Source organism: Perognathus longimembris, chromosome 1, assembly GCF_023159225.1.
Source record: "Perognathus longimembris pacificus isolate PPM17 chromosome 1, ASM2315922v1, whole genome shotgun sequence".
NCBI classification, from domain to species: Eukaryota; Metazoa; Chordata; class Mammalia; order Rodentia; family Heteromyidae; genus Perognathus; species Perognathus longimembris.
The window spans coordinates 35,547,272-35,570,748 of record NC_063161.1 but is presented as its reverse complement, the minus strand read 5'-3'; the positions used below and the strand labels follow the sequence as shown (position 1 = coordinate 35,570,748).

At 39.1% G+C, this 23,477-nt stretch overlaps 1 protein-coding gene and 1 non-coding gene across 2 annotated transcripts in view; one reads left to right on the top strand and one right to left on the bottom strand.

The window, feature by feature from the left end:
- Ptprr (protein tyrosine phosphatase receptor type R) overlaps positions 1-23,477 on the bottom strand; it is a 91,677-nt gene that overhangs the window by 62,632 nt on the left and 5,568 nt on the right. The window contains exon 3 of the mRNA XM_048359519.1: positions 14,956-15,224. Within this exon, the coding sequence (XP_048215476.1) occupies positions 14,956-15,224 (269 nt within the window). The remainder of the gene's footprint in view (positions 1-14,955; positions 15,225-23,477) is intronic.
- On the top strand, positions 18,652-18,758 carry LOC125341135. Its single transcript, XR_007208885.1, has one exon. It is a non-coding gene; the product is annotated as a U6 spliceosomal RNA (small nuclear RNA).

Sequence of the window (23,477 nt, the reverse complement as noted above, 5' to 3'; positions counted from 1 at the left end):
CATAAGTAAGGCCTTGAGTTTGATCGCCATCCTTGAAAATATAAGCAAACAACACAACAAAACAAAGAAAAAAAAACCAAACAAGTGGAATGAAGAAAATTCCTTCCATATATGTTAATGACTGTTTGTTGTTTTTTTAAAGGGCCAGGAGCCGTGACTCATGCCCATAATCTTAGCTACTCAGGATGCTGAAATCTGAGGATCAGGATTTGAAGCCAGTGCAGCAAGAAAGTCCGTGAGACTCTTATCTTTCATAAATACCTCAGAAAAAACCAGAAGTGTCACTGTGGCTCAGGTAGTGGTAGAGCACTAGCCTTGAGAATAAAGAGGCTCAGGGAAAGTGCCTAGGCTCTGAGTTCAAGCCTCAGGACTGGCAAAATAAAGGTTGTAGTTTTTAAAAGCACAAGCAAGAAAGTAGAGATAAGCATTCTAGGGGTAGGCCCCAAGAAAGCTACAGAATATGTAAACATGAGAGGATGATCTAACCTCACTCAATCTGAGAAATTTTCTACATTTCTTGTTTTACAAATACAGAATCAAACCTAAAATGTTAATTGTCTAAGCTGTCCTGATGTCAGTTTGTGATGCAAAAACAGGCTCAGGTTAGTCTTTCCAATTTTGCAAGATTTATCCACAAAGTAGACTTCAGATATTCCCAGGAATGGGGTGACAAGTGAGAATTTCCCTTGACACTGAATTTTCTAGAACTAGTATTTTAGAGTTGATACGGATGAGTAAGGCTAACCGTATCACTTATGAGATGTACAAAAGGCCTACTATGTATATGGAAGTAGGAGTAAGAAAACCAAGAGAATGAGTTCTCGGGAAAAGGTGCAGATGTGTGTGTGTGTGTGTGTGTGTGTGTGTGTGTGTGTGTGTGTCTGTTTCCTGGCATTGTGATTTTTTTCTATGTATTGAAGGGAAGAGGGAAATGGGAGAAAATGCTAACTTGGAATAATGAGTTGTATTGAGCAATGAGAAAGAAAGCTTGTTGGAAAAAGTGATTTTTGAGTATTGTTTTAGTTCTGGGAACCCATTAGAAATGAAAACCACTGAGGATCTCGAGTTACAATGCCTCAGGCAGATCAGGTCTTTACTTTTGATGTATTCTCTCTCACCTGTCCTTTGGGGGTTAATCAATTTCATTCTCTTTATTGATTGGAATGGGTTCAAAATTCTAATTTGTTACACTCTTCGGTTTCTGAAGGGTTTTCTAATCAGGAAACTTCCTTCTGATTAGGCACTTAGTAATAATCTAACTAACATAGAAACCAAAATTGAAGGGCAAATGAAAGTAACAGAAGCAATCTTCCAGGAGACCATATTTGGATTTAAGTAACCAAGAATTTACAAGCTCCCGGAGTCCTGTGGACAATGGGATATCACTCAGTACATGGGCAGAGAGAAGCTCCAAGACTCTCCATGTGAGGCAGCCAGTGAGGCTGGTCAATTTAGTATCATCCTGTCTCCCAAGGACTGCAGCGAAACAAAGGGACCCCCTGCTTTACCTTTGTAAAAATATAATTCTTTCCAAGCCACTGAACTAATACTGAAGTCACTGTTACTTTTCTTTCCCCACATTGCAATGTAACAAGTATTTCTGGAACATGCAGTATATGTCAGGCATTGTACAATAGACTCCAACACATGAGAACATCAGAACCAGGAGGCAAAAGAAGGGAGTGAGACAGAAGGCAGGCAGGGAAGGGAAGGTCTAGAAAGAAGGGAGGCGGGGGAGAGAATCAACAAGGCTGAAATTAAAGCCTTGATTTAGAACTCTTAGAGAAATCAACTTTTACATAAAAATACCATTAAGCAGTACTAATTTCATTAGATACATTGCCCTTCCTTACAGTGTGATGATAAGCAATGTTACAATGTGTATCCATCTTATTGGTAAGAGTTCAAACTGATCTGTTATTTCTCAAGTTATGAATATTTTGTTACTACACTGAGGTTGCAAAAGAGATTATGATTCACCCATCAGAGATGATATTAAATTTATCATTATTATTATTTCACAACAATAAAATCCAGTTTGCTTCCCTCTAGGTAAGTTGTCATAAAGTGCATCAACACACAGATTCCACTAGAGGGCACAATTTCCCTGTATTATAATGGGTATGGGCTCCATCCAGGCGGGGATCAGAAGTGAATCTGAGCACGCGTCCCACCCTGCTCCATGTTTAGGTTGGATCCAGAAAAATCACCATACTTACAGGGACATTTTTTCCATGTGGGAAGTAACTTAGTTTTGCATTGACTTTGATGATTGGTGGCTTTCCAGCTATGCAGATAGGTGAAGTACCCTTACTTGGGGAAATCCCAGGAGAGCAAAAAGCCAGGCAAGCCCTAAAATGTACACAGTGGGACCCTGAGCTGTAGCTTTATGAGACATTTCACATCACTTCTCAGGCCAAAGCCTCCTGACACAGTATCTGACACTCAGAGCTGGTCTTTCTCAAAATAGGAATTGGAGCTCACTCTGGGAATTGTCTGTACCTGCCCTGATTAAAACACTTCCACAAAACAGGCCGTTTCACCTAATTCTGTCAACCTGTACATCAAGATCTAGAACATAGTCCCGCAGCATTTTACAAAGCATTCCATCTAATATTCTTCCAAATGAAACTTTCATTCACTCACCTGTAAAGAAACTAAGCAAATCCAAACCTAGAAGAAACCATACAAACCCACCTTTTCTTTAGGGTCAGGACAAGAACTGTTGAGAAATGCCAGCATCATGTAGCATACAGGAAGCAAGGCTAATTCTCCCTGAAGATAGGTCATGCCCTAGGGAATGGCCAGAGCGTTCCCACAGTGATTGGATTTGCACACCCGCCCTCTACTCCCCCAACACACACACACACACACACACACACACACACACACACACACACACAGTGTGAATGGAGGAATTGGAGTCCACCTGGTGAAACTGGAAGCCAGTGATCAGGCTCAGGTTGCAGGTTGATGGGTGTGGAGGGAGAGGGCGGAGGTGCTGAGTAGAGCAGGACACAGGGGGACTCACTGCTGTCATTCGGCTGGAGTGTCATGCTGGGAGAAAAGAAAGCTAGGGAGAGGAAAGGAGCAATTACAGTGATGGCAGCTGGAAGGTTCCGGTGCAGACTGTTAGGGCTCTTACACCTACAGGAGCTCAGACATTTCAAGTCTGCTAAGGGATGAAGTAGTTAGTGTGCATTTACAAGTAATGGTTATTTTCTTCTTCTTTCTGGTAGTATAGGGGTTGGAACACAGAGCCTCTTGCTTGATAGGCACAGTTCTAACACTTGAGCCACAACCCTAACTCCTCCCCCCCTTTTTGTTCCTTTGGTTATTTTTCAGATATGATCATTTGTTTTGTTTTGCCCATGCAGGCCTTAGACCACTATCTTACTATTTATGCCTCTGGCTTAGCTGGGATGACAGGTGTGTCCTACCACACCCAGGTTTTGTTTAGATGAGATCTTGCTAACATTTTGCCCTGGCTTCCCTTGAACTCTGACCTTCTTGATCTCTACCACTCAAGTTAGTGGTGTGAGCTGGTTTTCTCTGCCTCAGTTCTTTAAAGATTCCTGATGGAGCTTAGGCTGTAGCTTATTGGTAGAGCACTTAGCTAGCATGCCTGAGAGTCTGGGTTCCATCCTTAATTTCAGAAAGCAACAATAATAAATACCTCACTACCTACCCACTGATCTACCAACCACAGACCTACCTACTACCAACCTACCTACCACCAACCAATCCTGGCTCCTAATTGTAATGACTGCCATTTAACTTTATTATATAGTTAAAGTACATAATGTCCATGTGTGGAAATATCACAAAAAAACACCATTGTACAACTAATATAGGCTAATAACATATTAATTAAAAAGTTATCACATCAGCTGGGCACTGGTGGCTCATACCTCCAATTTTAGCTACTCAGGAGGCTGAGATCTGAAGATCACAGTTCAAAGGCAGTCCAGGCAGGAAAGTCTGTGAAACTCTTATCTCCAATTAACCACCAGTGGCACTGTGGCTCAAGTGTAGAGTGCTAGCCTAGAGATGAAGAGCTCAGGGACAGTGCCTAGGCCTAGAGTTGAAGCCCCATGACCAACCACCAAAAAAGGAAAAAAAAAAAGAAAGAAAAAGAAGACATTTTACCTCATTACTTGTCATTGATTCTTTGACAGATTTCAATATTTTTGCATCTATTTTCTTAATTCTAGTGGGTTTTCATTTTTTATATTTTAAAGACTGCTTTCTAACCCCTCAAGATCCCTACGTACCAATGAAATTATATCTAGCCTACAAATAAAGAGGAAAGCCACTTGTTTTTCTTGTTGTTGTTTGGTTTTTTTTTATTGTTAATGAAGGGTTTGTGTATGTCTCCAGGGCCTTTCCATTTCTGAAATCCTCATGAAATAGTTGTACGAGAATATGATCACAAAAAATAGGAAAAGTATAATCAGAGCAGGGTGCTGGTGGTTCATGCCTATCACCCTAGCTTTTCAGAAGGCTGAGATGTTAGAAAAAGCCAGAAGTAGCACTGTGGTTCAAGTGGTAGACCGCTAGCTTTGAGCCAAAGAAACTCAGGGACAGTGCCCAGGTTCTGAGTTCAAATCCCAGGACCAGTATACACACATACACACACACACACACACACACACACACACACACACACACCCCAGAGAGATGTGCAGATTTTGTGGTCAGATCTTCTAGGTTTGAATCTCCAGCTCCATTTTCCTTTTTTTGTGAGGTTCGGCATTCAATTTGATTTCTCAAGGCCTCTGTGGGCACACAAAGGGACAAGGGGTATCCTTCTTGCTTCATCTCAAGGGATGCTGGGAAGAATCCATGAGTGGCTGGCAGAGGTACGCCAGCTGCCATTGTTTGTCTTGTCCTGACAGCAGGTGCCACAGCTGTGCGGAGGACAGAGGTATCTGTCTTTTTACTGCTCCTCTCACCCTACTCTTCTCCCCATGCAGAGTGAAAGGGGGCAGGTGACTGTCCAGTCCACTGGGAAAATGCAGAGACCTCCCCATCCACATCTTTTTTTTTTTTTTTTGTCAGTTGTGGGACTTGAACTCTGGGCCAGGGCACTGTCCCTGAGCTCAAGACTAGAGCTCTACCACTTGAACCACAGTACCCCTTCTGGTTTTCTAGTGGTTAATTGGAGAGAAGAGTCTCATGGACTTTTCTGCCCGGGCTGGCTTTGAGCAGCCATCTTCGGATCTCAGCATCTTAAGTAGCAAGTGTTACAGGTTCAAGCCACAGAAGCCCATCAGCATTCACATCTTTTGAGAACAGTTTTTGACCAATTTTCTGGATAAATGTTTTATAGTGCCCCTTACTTCAGCTTCTGTACCATTTCGTGATGAATGCCAGCTTGGTTTTTCATGTTAGATTAACAGTTGGACTTTCTAGAATAGGAATGGCCAGGTAAAAGAAGATTGAGACTGTGGGCACATTTGACTCAAGGAAACGGCTATTCACCTTGAGTGTTCTGAATCTGCCTTACAAAAGTAAATTTTGCTTGATTTAAAAAATCTGAAAAATAGCCAGGTGCCAGTGGCTCACACCTGTAATCCTATTCAGGAGGCTGAGATCTGAGAAGCATGGTTTGAAGCCAGCCCAGGCAGGTAAGTCTGTGAGACTCTTATCTCCAATTAACCACCAGAAAACCACAAGTGGCACAGTGGCTCAAAGTGGTAGAGCACTAGCCTTGAGTGAAAAAAGTTCAGGGCCATGTGCCCAGGCCCTCAGTTCAAGCCCCATGGTCCATAGAAAAAAATATGAAAAATATTCTTAAAGCAAAATACAAAAAAATTATCAAGAGAAGTAGCAGTGTGACAATCGATAATGAGCCTTTTGCCAAATCGGGATTTATTTTTTTCTTTATTTTTCATGAAATATAAGAATGGGTTCCTTCTCACAAGGAGTGTCAGTTAAACATGGGTCTTTACTGCCGGGGTCAAATTCTATTTACCACTCTTACACTTCTAAGAACTTATGAATAATTATTTGGTTGGAATGTCAGTATTCTGAGCAAGTTTCCTCTGCTTTGTGAGAGTAAAATAAGCAGTGCATATATCTGATTGAATTATTTTGGTTTTATTGGTGTTATTTGGAGTTACAAGGGGATTGACTTCCAATTTTTTTAATTTGTTTGTTATGGGTGACATTATATTGTCAGGTGGAGCAAATGAGTCATGTTGACAGATTTCACTCAGTGGTGCATAGTTCCCAACAGAACAAATGGTGTTTACTTAAAGGAGACCATGCAGTAGGTATATAATGGACTGGAAAGATCAAACAAACCAGGACAATGAACTTCTGAGCACTACAACTAGTGTGGGAACCTTTGGCAAGCTAGTCACACTGCTGATGTTTGATCCACACCCTTCTTAGAGGCTTCTGTCCCTATCTTCTTTCCCAATGAGGGCAGCATCTTCTGTTAAATTTGCCCAGATGCCACCTCTTTGGAGAATCACCATCAGCTGATGGGAGGTGCCCAGTCCTTGGGTGCCTAGAAAGTTACACTTCTACTACCCCCTGGGTGGTCTCAAGTGGATGGTTGATTGGTATTAGGAAACAGGTGCCCTGCCTACTTCTCCCAATGGAGGACCGCTGTCCTTGAGCTTGCCTCTGGAGTTCCAGAGCTCCCTGTGCAGGAAGGCTGAGGGTAGAGACTATCTGAAACCACACCTTCGCAACGTTTCTTCTTTGTTCTGCTTCTGCCACTTTTGCTGTAGACTTATTCTGAGAATCTCCCCTCAATAAATCATAGGGATGAAAACATCCTTCCAGGATATTCTTAAAAAACAACAACACCCCAAACAAACCCTCACCTGAGATCTGAGGAGATTATGTACCTCAGCATAACCTGACAGGAAGTTGGCTCCATATTTATTAATGAGCTCCATATTTATGAACAGGTTTATTTAAAGAATAAAGACCTTAATTTCCAGAATATTTTTATATTTTATATAACTTATACCAGATATTCATTCATGACACATATGGCTATCTTCCTTTAAAAATAGGAAAATTTAAGGATTTCCAGAGTAAATTTATTGAGTATTGTAGCCAGGCACTGGTGGCTTATGTCTGTAACCCCAGCTACTTAAGAGACTAAGATCTGAGGGTCAAGGTTTGAAGTCACTCAGGGCAGGAAAAATCATGAGATTCTTATCTCCAATTAACCACCAAAAAGCTAAACATGGGCTGTGGTTCAAGTGGTAGAGTGACAGCCTTGAACAGAAAATGCCAAGAGACAGTACCCAGGCCCTGATTCCAAGCCCCAGTACTGGCAAAATAAGTAAATAAATAAATAAATGACTGTGTATGGAAACATATCTTCACCAGCAGGGAGTGTGAGACAGGTTGGGGAGATTCTAGCTGGCCAGCAGAGAACTGCAACAGAAAAATGTTTTGTGTCTGGGCAAAGAACATTCAACATTTGATTGGCAAGGCCTGTCTTTACATTCCTTTCACCACTGCAGATGAAGTTCTAGCTCTGGTGGAAATCTACTGGATTTGGTCAAAGTAAGACCCCTAAAATACCCTTTAGACTCATACTTGGGCATCAAGAAAAACTCCCTTAATGCTGGACTTGTGCAGGTAACTGGAAAGGGGAAGTCCAGATGGATGCTGCAGTACCATGAGTTCATCCCTCTTTTCTACCCTTGCTCAGTCTTTTTGTTTGTTTGTTTGTTTGTTTACTTCTAATAGGAAATCAAGAGAGAAAAATGGGGCTGGGAATGTGGCTTAGTGATACAGTGCTTGCCTAGCATGCACGAAACCCTGGGCTCGACTTCTCAGCACCACATAAACAAAAGAAGCCAGAAGAGGCACTGTGGCTCAAGTGGTAGAGTGCTAGCCTGAATAAAAAGAAGCCAGGGACAGTGCTCAGGCCCCCAGTCCAAGCCCCAGGACTGGCAAAAGAGAGAGAGATGAAATAATGTGAACATTCCAGTGTGTCTGTCCATTTCCCTGGCCATCCATCACCCCATAGCCTGAAGGGGAAAGTTGCAGACACATTTCTATTTCTGAAGATGACAACATAGCTTCGAACATAGTTTGAAGGTTCCTTGTGCTTTGAGCATTTGAAAACACCCTAAGTTTCCTTAAGAGAGACAAGTGGAAGATTTGAAGATAAGGCTGGGATAAAAGAAGAGTGGGAAAGGGAGCTAACTATAGCCACCAGGTGCACTAGCCACAGGAGAGGTGTCATCTTTCTTTACCATCACGAGACTTGTACACATGCTCTTCTGAATGCAGGTTAACAAACAGGTTCCGAATTATACACAAAGTCATTCCGAAGCATTTAAATACCTTTGATCACTGAATCATGAAGGAAAATGAAGTCATGTGTTCAATCAGCCTAGATTAATTTGATATTGCTAATAGCTAATTTATAAGTCATACAAAGGAATATATTTTAAATAGGAGCAAAACGAAGAAATAAGCTGATCAAAGGTATGTTAGGATGCCATATGACAGGTTCAGCTGTATCAGTTTGGTCAGAAACAGTTTAACATTTTCTTTAGTTCCAAACTAGAACTGCCTTTGCACACATTATGGATTTGTGAAATGGATCTAGAAAACAAAACCAAAGTAATACTAGATTTCCTTTCCCTTCTCAAAGGAAGCATGCCATTTTAGATCAGTTGCTAATTTTATAATAGCCTTTGAAGTAAGATGGAACATGTACTGATTTGTAGATTGGGGAAACTATACCACAAGGGTCTTAATCTGTTGAGTCACTTATTTAATAAATGTCAGAGACTCAGTTCTGTTGTTTGTCATTGGGCAATGTGTTCTTACAGAAGGTCCTTTAGAAACATGTGAGATCCCCAGATACAAAAGGAAAATGAATTAACTCCATAATGCTTTCTGAGTGTTTACTATGTACCAGCATTGCAGGAACCAGGGGAGACAGAAGGTCTCTTCAGCCACAGCTGCTTGATTTTAAGATTCTTACAGCCTGGTTAAGGGACAAAACACACCACTTTACTGAGTTCAGTCTTTGGGAATCATTCTTTAAGTCAAATCACTGCTAAAGAGTGGTACGTTTCTGAATGCCCATGTTAAAAATCTCCATCTTCATGTATAGAATTTATGGCCAATGGTAAGAGATAAGTTCTGTGGTGGGTTCTAGAGGCTGGACCTTGGAGATGGTGGAAGGAAGGATAAATGACTGATAAATTCGGGAAGGAACACAGAGCACTGAGGATGGGACGGGAACAAACTGGATGAGACAGAGTTTATTTTCAGGCCTAGTGGCAAACTGATTTGAAGAAAACAATCAAGGCCTACTAGTGTAGGATCTGCCTTCACTAGGCCTAGCCAATAGGTCCTCCTCTTCACCTGTATTAGACAAGGGAAGCTAGAGGGGACTTTGCGCAGCAAATTTGTGATAGCAAGGTAAATCTGGATAGTATTCAGCATGAATTGAAGGAGGAGGAACTAAAGGAGAGAGAGGAATTACTTATAGGCAGATGAAATAAAAATAACGTATGTAAAACATGTGACATGTTATTCTTAATATCATTTTTATAATAAGAAGACATAGCAATTCAATGATAAACTAATGAGAGTTGGGCTCAAGGTAATGATCAGAGAACAAATCAATAATGACAAAATTGGACATGCAAGAATCAATAAGATTTGGTGACTAATTAGAAATAAGGTAAAAGAAAAAAGAAACATTATAACTTTAAGATTCTTCAATCTTTATGATTTTTCAAGGTATATTTTTACATATAGTTAAGCATATGAATTTAGTCTGTATATTTTCTTCTACTTACATTTTAATTTCAAAATTATTATTTATTATTAATAATGGAAATAAGAAAAAAGAACCATTATAGCTTTAACATTCTTCAATCTTTATGATTTTTCAAGGTATATTTTTATATTTAATTCAGTATATGAATCTAGTCTACATTTTCTTCTACTTATGTTTTAATTTTAAAATTATATTTATTATTAATAATGTCAAGATAATAGATTCTCCTCATTAGAAAGATTTATATAGAATGACCCAAAAATTCTTTTGGGATAATTGATTTTTAATGTATCCTTTATTATCTCTCATGGTACCATAGTCAGACAGAAGATGATTTCTTTAGCACCAAGAGATGAAGATTCAAACACAAGGAACTATAAAAGGCACCACTTGAATACACAAGCATACATTTTTTAAGGCTTAAAACTGTTAGAGAATGTTTCTGACCACAAAGCACTTTGTATGCCATATATATGCCAGTCCTGGGGCTTGAACTCAGGGCCTGAGCACCATCCCTGGCTTCTTTTTGCTCAAGGCTAGCACTCTACCACTTGAGCCAAAGCACTACTTCTGGCCTTTTTCTATATATGTGGTGCTAAGGAATCGAACCTAGGGTTTCATGTATATGAGGCAAGCAATCTACCACTAAGCCATATTCCCAGCCCTGCCCTTCATATTTTATCATCTTAAAAATGTTCACTATGCCATCTTGGCAGGGAATTGTGGATGAAAAATAGGAGAATGGTTGATGGTGTATGCCAAATGTTATAGCTACTGGAAGCTGACTTGAGAACTACTCCGAAGAATTATTCACTTATGTACTTCCGTGTGTTCCTTCTCTTCAGGGACTGTCTTCCATATGTAAGAGGTTAAAGAGACCATTATATCATATCCTCAAAAACTTCAGTCAACTGGCTAAGACAAATGACTAAACTGGATCTGCCCAATACCCCCACAAAGTCCAAGAGACACAGACAGTATCCACACAACTTTCTGGCACCAAAGCCGAGGAAGCAGAGGCCACTTGTGGAGTCCGGGGTGGTTTCTAGAAGAAGCTCAAGGAGGTAGAGAGAACCTGGAAGGGTTTCCAAGAGGAAGTGAGGATAAAATTTCCCTCCTGCTGTTTCCAGCCTCCCACCTTTGGACCTTCCCAGTCTTCAGGCTGTCAGGCAGTTTCTGTTTTATTGCCTTCAGGAAGGAATGTGAAAGCTGGAGGCCGAGAAATATGAGTCCTATCTGGGGCTGTAAGTTCTAAAGGTCAGACCTTGAGTGGAAGGACCTGCCTCTAGGTATGGATGACAGATAAGGTAGAATGTGAGACCTGTAAGAGAAAAGATTCTATTTTTCAGGCTTGATAAAGTCTGTGGATTCCAGGAGAGGAGAACGACTGGAGAAATTGCCATGAGAGCTGAAATAGCTGTGAGCCCCATGTCCTTTAGGGATGAGCCCTAAGAAATGGGAAACCTTTAGCAGGAAGACTCTGATCCTTGGTAGAACTTTGAGAAAAAGTGGTTGGAAATAGTTTTAGGGAAGCTGGAGTCTTAGACATGGACTGAGTTTCCTGTGTCTTCATTTGCATAGAGAAGTGAGCTAATCCTTGGGTATCAAGCAAAGGCTAGACACAATCAAGAGAAGAAAAAGAGAGTGAAATAGAGGAATCCATTGCTAGAAAAGGAGGGGTTGTATGAATAGCAGTAAGGAACATCTGGGTAGCAGCCATCTCAAATGGACTTCTTAGGATCAATGACATAATGGATACTTTAGTAAAATGGCAGCTTGATAATATCAAAGCAAATATTGCCTTAGATAAAATACCTGAGCAACAGAGACTGAGGGGTATGTCAATCAACAAAGGCCCAAGATTAAGTTTTTATCATTTAGTTACAGTAGGACCTAGAACAAAAGTTTAGTGTGTGGGAGGCACAGAAAAATAAAGCCATTTCTCATCTCATTGGTTTGATTCGCACTCACTGGCATGGTGGCATTTTTCAAGGGCACATAGGAATAGCAAAAAGGTAGGTTCTTAAGTGTAGAGATCATACACTTTAAAAAGAATGGCATGGTGCCTGGAAAAATGACCTGGGTAGCAGGATGAATATGAGTGGGTGTTCAGCAGGAAATTGGGTTGGACAGAGGCTGGCAAAAGCTAGGTAATAAAGGATCACATGTTCCATACAGAGGAATGATAAATTTCATCCAGAAGGCAATGTGAGAACATTAAGAAGCTTAAAAAATTAAAATATGATTTAGAAAACCACTGCTTGTGTTGTCTGGAGAGGGAGCTGATAAAGCACAGAATTGTTACTGACTAGAGACTACTTAGGAGAAATAGCAGGTCCTGAGTTCTTAGTAGTATTGGGAAAAGAAAAATCAAGAATAGTTGAAGGTATTACCAGATTCATAGGACTTACAATAACTAAAGGGAAGAGAAATGCTTTGATGAGGAAGGTTTTGCATTCCATTTCCTAGTGTTTTAAATTGGCTGTGTTTAAGCAAGATCACACTAGAGATGTTCAATTCAGAGTTGGGACATGGGTCTAGCCCTCCATAGGCAGGCAGATGTGAGCTGAGATGTCCTTAGGGATCTAGCAGCATGAGGAAAAATGGCTGTGGTTAAATTGCACAGAGACGTGGGGTAAAACTCTGAGGTGAGTGGGAGAAAGGCTAAAGGTAGCCACTCAAGAAAAAGAAAAATGGTATCTTGGAGTCCAATGGATGTAGATGCCAAAAACATAATAAAAAGAAGAAGGTAGTCATTAGTGCTATATGGGAAGAGACAATCATGTGTTTAGGATTGGGTAATTCGATCACCAGTCATCAACTCACTAAGGATATAAAAGAAAAAGAGTATGGAAGGTTACAAGAACAAAGACAACAAATATACTCTGTTCTTTTAGGATGCTTATTTGGAAAGGAAACAGAAGGGAAGACAAAAAGCAGAAAAAAATTAAATAATAATGTGATTATTTTATCTTTCAATGCAGAAAGGAAGTTGTTTCTAGGCTGAGAGAATACCACTAATCAGGACAATTCCGTTGAAAATCAGAGGAGAAAAATTAATGAAGTACATTATTAGACTAGGAACGAATGACCTAGAGTCCTGTGCAGAGAATACATTGCTTTGCCTCTGAGGCTGGAAGAGAGTGGGAGGAGGTAGGTGGAGGAGCCAGGGACAAGGATTCAGGACAGGATGTAGATCAGGGAACAGCAAACACATTTAACCCTGATTAAGGACTTGCTCAGCTGAGTCCCATGGTGGATCACAAAGATGAGTTAAGCCACGATTCCAAACATGCTCACCAGTAGTCTACAAAGAGCAGGGTGCTAGGAGCAGTCATTCCCTTGCATGATTTTATATTGATTGTGCTTAGACTTGGAGGGGGGGTGCATGATAGCTTATTATGATCCTTAAATCTCCTCTAGAGTGTGTACCTGCTTCCTGACCATCTCTGGGAAGATCTTTCCATCTAGTCTGCCCTTGCTTCATTACTGTTGTGAGATCTCAGTCTTAAGATATCTTCTTAAAGCAATCATGAATGCCTAAGAAGACTGCAGGAGGTTTAGAAACCAAGGTTGTCCTTTCCTATTTTAGAAGGCAATGAAGCCAGGTGAGTGACTGACTTGTGAATCCAACCTACCTATGAAAGACCTGGGTCTGAAACCCATTTTACCACTTTAATTTCTCTTGTCTACCTTTCCAGATTGTAGACTGTATCCTTAAGACTAATTTATGGTGTCCAAGTAAAAGAGCTGAGACCCCCTAGGGAGCTGTCAGGAGCCAAAGCCAAAGCCTCCTACCATGGTAGGAAGACTGATGTGATTATTCTCTATTTTCCTGCTGATGTAGCATCAGTGTTCTTCTTTCAAGGCCCTTAGAGATCAGGATAACCCAGAACTTTCACTTTGCATTATTCATTGTTCATTGACAATAATTACAAAGAAATCCAGTGATCACTTTTGTCTTCTGTATTTCTTAAAACCCTAGGCCACCTTTTTTTTTTTTTTCCTGAAGGGTGTGTATGCAAACCATGGCTAGTTTTACAAGGCGAGCACTTTACCACTAGGCCATATTCCCAGCCCACCATGGCTATTTTTATAGGGAATAATGATACATCATTGGAGATACAATTAAAATGTTCCAATGAGGCCTAAAAACCTAAGGCAACAGGCAGGACAGTGATAGAAAATAGAGATACAGGAAATAAGGAAGAGAATGTACCATGAGGCCTTCTTAATTCCTCACTATTCTGGCATACAATGTTAGATACTGGCATACAATGTTAGATATAATAGAAGTAGTATTTTAAGCATGAAAATGAATTATTTTCTGTAAATAGCATACGAAAGTATTACTTAATATTTTGGGAATGCAAACAATTAGACTTTCACAAATGAGGATTTTGCATTTTCTAGTTTTCCTACATTGGACTTGCTTTAAATGGAAGTGTATAAGAATTAATTAACATATCAATAGCTACATCTGAAAGCCAGGCAAGGTAACAAAATGGTCGTAGATTTTTTTCTTGTTCTTTACTTTTTTTTAGTGGTACTGGAATTTGAACACAGGGCTTTGCACTTGCTTGGCTTCCTTGCTTGCTCTGCTGATGCTCTACCACTTGAGCCGTGTTTCAAGCACTGTTTTTTATTTCCTGGTTGTATTGGAAATAGAGTCTAGCAAACTTTTCTGCCTGGATTGGCTTCAAAGCTTGATCCTTCAGATCTCAGCCCCCTGCATAGTTAGAACAACAGGCATGAGCCACCAGTGCCCAGCTTTGGAACTAGATATTTAATGTGTGTTGTAGTCAAAGGAGGCAGAGGGAAACTTCTAGATCAATTAATTTGTGGCACACATTCTGAAATGATTTCAATGACTAGAAATACTCTTGGATCTATTCTGTCTCTTCCCACCAGCGTTTGATAACAATAAATCACATTTCTGCTTCAATAGTATTCAATACATGGTGACAGTCCTCTGTCCTCACAGAATCAAGCATGCAAGAAAGGTTTTTCTCAAGCACAGAAATACTCATGTAAGAGACATGAAAGTACCACATTCTCCTGGTGTCTATTGGGGTGAATGATTCTCCGCAGCTCTGCCAATCATTTCTAGTTCTATCCTTTTCCATTTATGGCTCTTTACTACATAAAATAGCAGATAGAGGTTGAGCTCTTACCTCTCCTGAAGTCCTATGGGCTTCATTTTGAAAGGAGAAGGGCAGACAGAGGTACAGGTGGTAGCTTTGATCTCAGGAGTGCATCGGCCTTGAGGATCTATAACAACACTGAGTACCTTGGGGGCCTGCTCAGGCTGGACCATGCTGTGGTTTGCCTTGGCCTCAGACTGTGTAGGCTGTAATGCAATGGGTGATAGGTGGATCTCCTGGTTTTTCTCTTTATCTTGTCTCAAGGAAAGCTGAAACCTTTCTTTTAATCTGTAAAGAATCTACAAAAGAAAAGTGATATAAAGGGCTCTGGTCAATGTTTCAGTCCCTGGATAACAGTGTGATATTTTCTACCTTAACTTAGAAGACAATTTGAAATAAAGGCTAAAAGATATAGGAAGGACAGCCTTCTTGGAAGAATTTTTGTTTGGTGATATTGAGATTTTTTTTTTCTTTTCCTAAGAAGATTGTGTTTGGTATTTCTAGTCATGCTGCACACATATGACAAATATTTGAGTACATGACTCTGTGGCTCAAAGATAGATTAAAAAACAAATTTGGCTAATTACAAAATGTGCCACACAAGAATTTACTAAAAGGGTAGGCAGAGAAACTAACCATAAAATATGAACCTAATGTTCTTTATAGAAACAGACCACTGCAGCAAAGGAAGTCTGATAAAATATTACTACAAGAATTTTTTTTCTATAAACCATACTTTCTTCACTTGGTAAATACTGAACTAAACTTAGAATATCTTTGAAGGAATTTTGGACAGCCAGAATTTTCTATCCCTTTCCCTTTTTAATTTTTTAATATACACAGGAAAAAGCAACACAATCACTTTCCTCCATTCTCAGAGAGCTTTCTGGACTGGCAACTCTAATTCAAAACTGGTAGGATGATTACATTTGAGCTTTTAAAAGAATGAGAGTGACTTCATTGTGACTCTTTGGGCTTCACTGGAGGCTGGGACATGTTTCTGTCTTTAGGCTTAATTTCTTACAGAATTTTTCTTCTGCTCTGATTCCTCTGCTCCAATTCCTGTAGAAACTGGATGTCCCAAGTGTCATCATGTTCTTAGAGAGTGACTTCATAAGCTAATTCACCCGGAGAGGTGACAACCCATTATCAACAATTATCTGAAAGTGTATAGCTGATAGCATCTGTATTGGAAACACCTCCAGCCAAGCTAACTCCTCTGGCTAATTTCTAGAACTTATTAGCTGAACAAGTGTTATTTTAGAAGGCGGGCTTCTGGATATATAATTTTCTTTCTAAAGGATGGTAACTAAGAAAGAAAATTAAGGAAGAATCCATTTGAAGTTGAGGAGGAAAGAAATACTTTTGCATTTCTTCATATGGCCTAAAATACTTTTATTTTCTGACCCATTTTAGAAAACATTTTTCTGGTATTCTCATATGATACTGGGAAAAAGAGTTTGTTTAAAAAATAAGATTGCAGGGCTGGGAATATGGCCTAGTGGCAAGAGTGCTTGCCTCGTATACATGAAGCCCAGGGTTCGATTCCCCAGCACCACATATATAGAAAATGGCCAGAAGTGGCGCTGTGGTTCAAGTGGCAGAGTGCTAGCCTTGAGCAAAAAGAAGCCAGGGACAGTGCTCAGGCCCTGAGTCCAAGCCCCAGGAATGGCAAAAAAAAAAAAAAAAAAAAAAAAAAAAAAGATAAGATTACAAGACAGGACTACAATGAAACCAAATCACAAAAATCCAAAATGAAAAGATAACCAAGATTAATTAAATTAAAAAAATTCCAAAGGACTAGACACACATGGACAATATGTAAATCTTATAGGCAAAAACAAAAAAGAAAAACAAGAAAGAACAGAACAGAATTGGAGAAAGTATCACCAGTGATTCATTTAGGAAACTGACTGCCTGATAGGTAGAGCAAAAGAATTAAGCAAAGAAGATGAAAACAGAAAAGATGACATGGAACTCAGAGGAATCAAGGTACATGGTAAAGCATGCTTGTTTTATGCTATGCATTGTGAAAGCTACAAGGTGTTTTGCCATGAATGAGACATGTTGTTCTCTGTTCCTTTGGATGTAAGGAATGTGGAATGAAAAAGAAGCCCTGGGCCATGTATGCTAGAAAGGGTAAATATGAGATGGAAATGGGGCAATGGTCACAGCTTCAAGGAAAAATAATGTCTATTACAAAGGGTGCCTAACTTTCCCATTAGGCAAATTTGTGTTTAAGCCTACAGAAAGAATTTTTCAAATATGTGAATTATTAAAAACATATACTACCCATGTTTCTTCCTCAAGAAGAAATGGTCTCAACAATATACTGCTAGTCATGAGAAAGATAACCAAAATTAAGATATAGAGTACTAGAAATTGGGACGTAAAGGAGAGCTTTGAATTATTTAACACAAAATGAAAGCAATTTTGTCTCAGGTCCAGTATCCCAATGGTAGCAGTAAGAAAGAAGGTTGGAGGGCAGCTATGTTAAAAAAAATAAGCTAAATGACTTCTTAATTAGAGATGCAGAGGGACTCTGCATTAGGCTGGCTATTAGAGGGCTTTCTAGCTCATTACACAGTAAGGAAACTGAGGTGTGGATGAGATGCAAGCTTGTGTAGTCAGCAATAAGCTGTGACCAAGCCCAGCCTGGGCACAGCTCTGACTTGCGGTCTACCCAGTTTCTACCTCTGAACATTATTTCAGGTGCTGTTCATCCCAGCAGTACCCTTGGAGAGACAGTCTGAAATCACATTTGTGGAGGTTTGATGATCACCACTGAGTTTCAAAACCGCTCATTCTAAGAGTAAACTCTTACAGATTTGAAACAGGGCCCCCTTAGCCCCCACCCCCCAAAAAAACACCTCTGTATCTATGAAGGATAACTAGAAATGCACACTATACATTGAATGGCCAGGAAATTAAACAGAATCCTTCTTGTCTTGTATTCATCCTCACTCCTTCATAGAGTTTCTATATGATAGAAATCATGGACTTGTAGGGAAATGTAAAAATCTTAGATTTTTGAGAAAAAGGATCTGACATTTCCATGGAAAATATTATTATATATTATATAAATATTATATATTATATTGCACAAGATGATGAAATTGATTACTAGCTGGAAAATATGTAACAAAGGTTTCTTCTCAAGATGGTGAGTGGCAGGGAAGGACTTTAAACTAGACTTTGTTTTATAAAATCTTATAACTTATCCTTTTTCCCTCCCTCCCTCCTTCCCTCCCTCCTTCCCTCCCTCCCTCCCTCCCTCCCTCCCTCCCTCCTTCCCTCCCCTTCCTCCCTCCCTCCCTTCCTTCCTTCCTTCCATCCTTTTTTCTTTCTGGAGTTTGAACCCAGGGTCTTGCACATACTAGAGAAACACTATCACCAAACCACATTCCTAGCCGTTACAATTATGTTCATATCTATACTGTGGATTCTTTATGCTAAAGGATTTAAAAATATCAAAAATGAATGTATTTATTCTGTAATAGTACCAAAGGTTTGTAGCTTTCTGCCTCTTTTCAGTTCCATGACTTTGCCTATAAAACCTATACTAGAAAAATAGCAGTCAGGTGACGCATATATGCTTACTATGTAAAGCTAAACATTAATTACTAAAAGATGAACCTATAGAATTAAAGTGGGATAGCATTTGAAAATTACAAATGGTTTATTTTCCTGAATTATGAAAACATGTCCTTAAATATATACTCAGTAGTGTTTGCTTTGGTAGCACACGTACTCAAATCAGAATGATACAGAGAAGATTAGCATGGCTCCTGTGTAAGGATGACATGCTAATTTGTGAAATGTTCTATGTTATACACACACACACACACACACACACACACACATACACATCCAGTAGAAAAAAACTGAATAAATGCTATATTTTAAGCTCTTTGTATATAAATAGAATATGTATATCAGAATATTTGCTTCCTTGCATTTAGAAGAAATACATTTCCATGCTGAGAATAGAAAAATCAAGAATATATTGACTTCAGTTTTTCCTGACAGGTCACTTTTATGATTATATTAGTGTAAAGCAAGGTCTAGTGTAAAGTCCTTCCCTGCCACTCGTGCTTGAGGAGGAACCGAGGTCACATCCTTGGTCAGGAATCTATTTCGTCTCTCGTTAGACATCAGCCTTCCAACTGATCTCAGTGTAGCCTATGTTAAAAACTGATTTCTATGCTTTTAATTGGGGAAAGGTAAACATGGAAACTACGTGACGTGAAAGAGACATGTGAATATGTATAAAAATACTCAAGATATGGTTGTCTGAAAAAACTGGAAGTGGTTGCTCTGGCAATAGGGTGATTATCGTGGAGTTAAGCTACAAGGTAGCAGCTCTCAACTGGCAGGGTACTTGTTGCAGGAGACATTTGACAATGTTCAAAAATTTTTTTGGTTGTCAGATTCTTGGGAAGAAGAGGAATGGAAGGAGTGTGACCGGCACACAGAGGACAGAGGCCCCACTACAATGCACAGATCAGTCCAAAATAGCAGCACTGAGAAGTGTTGGCATAAAGAAACTCCACTGAGGTATAGTTAAATGATATACAGGAGATTGGAAGTAAAATCTAGAATAGAATAGTATCCAGGTCTCCTGATTTCCTGGCATGGGACTATTCAAGACCATACTTTTCCCAAATTCATACATTTCCTCCTTAACTTCTTCCCAAAGTTTCTAGTAAATTGAATCTGAGATTTTTCTCTGCACAGACTGAGGCCTGGACTATAGTGCATGCCTGGATTCTGTGAAAATTTACTTTGTTTAAAAACTCATCTTGAAAGCTCAGCATAGCCATGGGAAGGTAAGCTTTTGTTCCCGTTTTCTAGAGCTTGTTTTTGAACTCTGAGATACTTTAAAATCATTTGGTGTTTTGAAATAAAGAAAAGAACTATTGCATTTGAGAAGTTATAAAAGTCAAAGTACATTTCATTTAGCGCCATCTTATGAGTTCATAAGGGCATAGCTATTGGGCTCTTGTGATCCTCTGTTGTGACTAGCCTAAACCTGTGCTAATTATTCCTTATGAGGGAAACCATAGAGTCCATGTTTCTTTGGGTCTGGCTCACTTCACTTTCTATAATTTTTTCCAAGTCCTTCCATTTTCTTACAGAAATGACTGTTATATCACTGTTGTAATTACTTTCAACATGCCATGTGAAACCGTAGAGTCTATTGTTGATGATCCTCTTGTATCCCCTTCCTGTGGTTGTACCTGCACTATCACTGTACCTTATCTGAGTACATTGGAAACTGTGTATACCGGTATTAGAACTAGGAAAGTGAAAGGGAATACCAAAATCCAGAGACACAGGATAAAAAGACAAATGACTACAAAAGCAATACTTGCAAAACCATTTGGTGTAAACCAACTGAACAACTCATTGGGGGAAAGGGAAAAGTGGAGGGGGGAATGAAGGAGAAGGTAACAAACAGTACAATAAATGTATCCAATGCCTAACATTAAAAAAGTCAAAGTACAGTAAGAGAAAAAATAATAGCATTAACAAGAACCCAAGGAATATAAAATTAAGAGGAAGCTAAATAAAGTTTTCTCACAAGCTTTTATACTTAATTTGTGTGTGTGTGTGTGTGTGTGTGTGTGTGTGTGTGTGTATGTGTGTGTACTAGGGCTTGAATTTAAGGCTTGGTTCTCTTGCTTATTCTTCTGCTGAAAGCTGTTGTTCTGCCACGTGAGTCACACCTCTAGTTTTGGCTTTTTGCTGGTTAACTAGAGGTAAGCGTATAAAGGGCTTTTTTTTGCCCAGTCAGGCTTTAAACATCAATCCTCAGATATTAGCCTCATGAGTAGCTAGAATTACAAGTGTGAACCACTAGTGTATGACTTCAGTTAAATGTTTAATTAAAAAGAAATCTCCTAATGAAGTAATGGAAAACATTCTATCTGGATTAAGATCTGCACTGACTTTAAAATAATGCCACCAAGCAACAGTGCACCTTTTTTTTACAGGACAAGAGTGCCATTTGCTCTTTATGGTATTTCATAGTTGGTTCCAGATGAGTCCATTCATTAATTCTTTTTCTTTGATGAATAATTATCTACTACATTCCAGAAACATGACATTGTAGATACAAAGGCGGCACACCACCCTATCCCAAGAGCTCCCAGGCTTCCAGGAGACAAGATGTATAAAAAAGTCATGTCCTGTACAAAGTACAAAGTGCAAAACCAGAGGTGTGCTTGTAACACACAGGTGTAACGTGGCATAGGTTTATCTGCCCTGCTTGGGTGGAGTGGCCGTGATAAATGCTGGCGTTCCCACCCATCTGTGGACCCATTTGTAGCTTGAAGTAGATGTTCATAGATAGAACGACAGGAGTAAAATCATCCCACCATTTGACTTTATTATAGAACTACCTAGAACCATGCTGAAAAGTATTGACTTCTAATTCACAGACTTGGGTTTTAATTCTGATCACCTCTCCCATCCCTGCTACACACACTGATCATCCACCCATTGTTTCTTCTGGTCAAGTCAATGATTTCATTTTACTTTTTTGAACCTTGGCTTTCCTTGAAATGAGGAATAGTGTTTAGTACCACACAGTACATTTAGTATCAGTTTTGTACAAATACGTGTGTGATATATCGAAGAAACTAGTTATTGGTGCTCTTACTACCATTGCTTTTATTATTTTACTAGTACAATTGAGAGTATTGTAGTATTGATATGGAATAAAAATTGAAAATTTGTTTGAGATAAATGGAGATATGCCATTGCTTTGGCAATGGTTCTGAAATCATCATTCCAACTAGAAATCGTGTGTGTGTGTGTGTGTGTGTGTGTGTGTGTGTGTGTGTGTGATCAGTCTTGGGGCTTGAACTCAGGGGCTGGGCACCGGGCCTTAATTTTTTTGTTCAAGGCTAGTCCTTTAACCACTTGAGCTAGAGCTTCATTTCTAGATTTTTGCTGGTTAATTGGAGATAAGAGTCTCACCAACTTTACTACCCAGGCTGGCTTTGAACTGTGCTCATCAGACCTCTGCCTCCTGAGTAGCTAAGGTTGCAGGTGTGGGCCACTGGCACCTGGCTCCAACTAAGAATTTTGTTCTATGTCCCACAGTTCCTAAGAGTCAGATACAAGGCATTAGAAAAATGTAGCTATTTGTGTCCAGATTTGACTGGTATTTATTTCAATGCCTTTCCTGGGGAGCTAGTAGGGGATTTCTGGCTCCAGTTACCAGACCATGACTAAAGAAACTAACCTAAATGATTCGTCAATGGGACCAATGTGGTCAGTGATGTGACTGAGTCAAACAACTTGTTTCTACATAATTTCTAAAACTGCTTTCTAGATACAATCTGGCTTGTAGACATCTCTACCAAAATCTCATAAATAACCTTATAATTAAAAAAAATTCTAAGTACATTTGGTCTAATGTAGATGATAAATGGTGTTTTTTCTATTCTTTGTTCAAGTTTCAGAACTAATTCTTCTTAGTAATAAACTTCCTTCATCTAAAACAGACTGAATGGATTGGAAGTTGCCCACACAATTTCTTTTTCTTGGAAAATTGTATTTGTCTATTTGTCGCTCCACCCACTCTCCATTCACATTTGAGAAGTGTTAAATAAGTCACACATTTGAAAATGTCATGCTTGTCTAATTTTATGCCTAGCAGCATTGATTCTCTCTCTTTTGTATTTTTAAGGAAAGTAAACAATATGCCACATTTCAAAATTTTGCCAAGTCTTATGTTATTGTTATCTAGCACATGCAACCCTCCATTACAGCAATTTACCTATATACTTTTATAATCAAGTCACATACTTTTCATTTCTGTGGTCTGTAGGAAGGCTGGATACAAGTAGAAGCCCTTGATCTGTCCTAAATATAAGTAATGTCAGGAGGAAAAATCTGAGTTATAGGGTTGGGGGGGTAGGGGATTAATAAAAGTATGGGAAATAGAATTAATCTGTATTGATCACAAAAGCATAAGTTAACCCAGTATACTTCAGTATGCAAAGTATACTACATATAATTACTACTGAGAGATCCCAAAATAAGCCTACTTTAAATAAAGATAATTATCAAAAACTTTAGAAAATGTGTATTTGTTGTGATTGTTTGGGACTGTTTCAAGGGACTGGGGAAAAGGGAGAGAGGAAAAGAGACTGTTAGTGGGTGAAGAATATTAAAATGCATTGTATCAAGATGGCATAGAAAACACATTGAAAAGTTTTAAAACAGATTGTAGGGGGAGGTGGAAAAAGAGAAATTCAGAGGATAAATCTGATTAAAGTAATAGTTATATGTGTAAAATGCCACAGCAAAATTTGAATAATAAATATATTCCTAACAAAATGAATGACAGGAGTGTAAAATGGGTTCTTTTTTATTTGTGTGGTAGAGAACTAGTAGGAGGAGAGAAGGTAAAAGATAATGAATATGGTCAAAATATTATATATAAATGTATATGTATAATGTACATATATATAATGTATAGACATATATATGCATAAAATAGACCAAGGACACCTTAAACATATTTTGAGAAGGAAGGG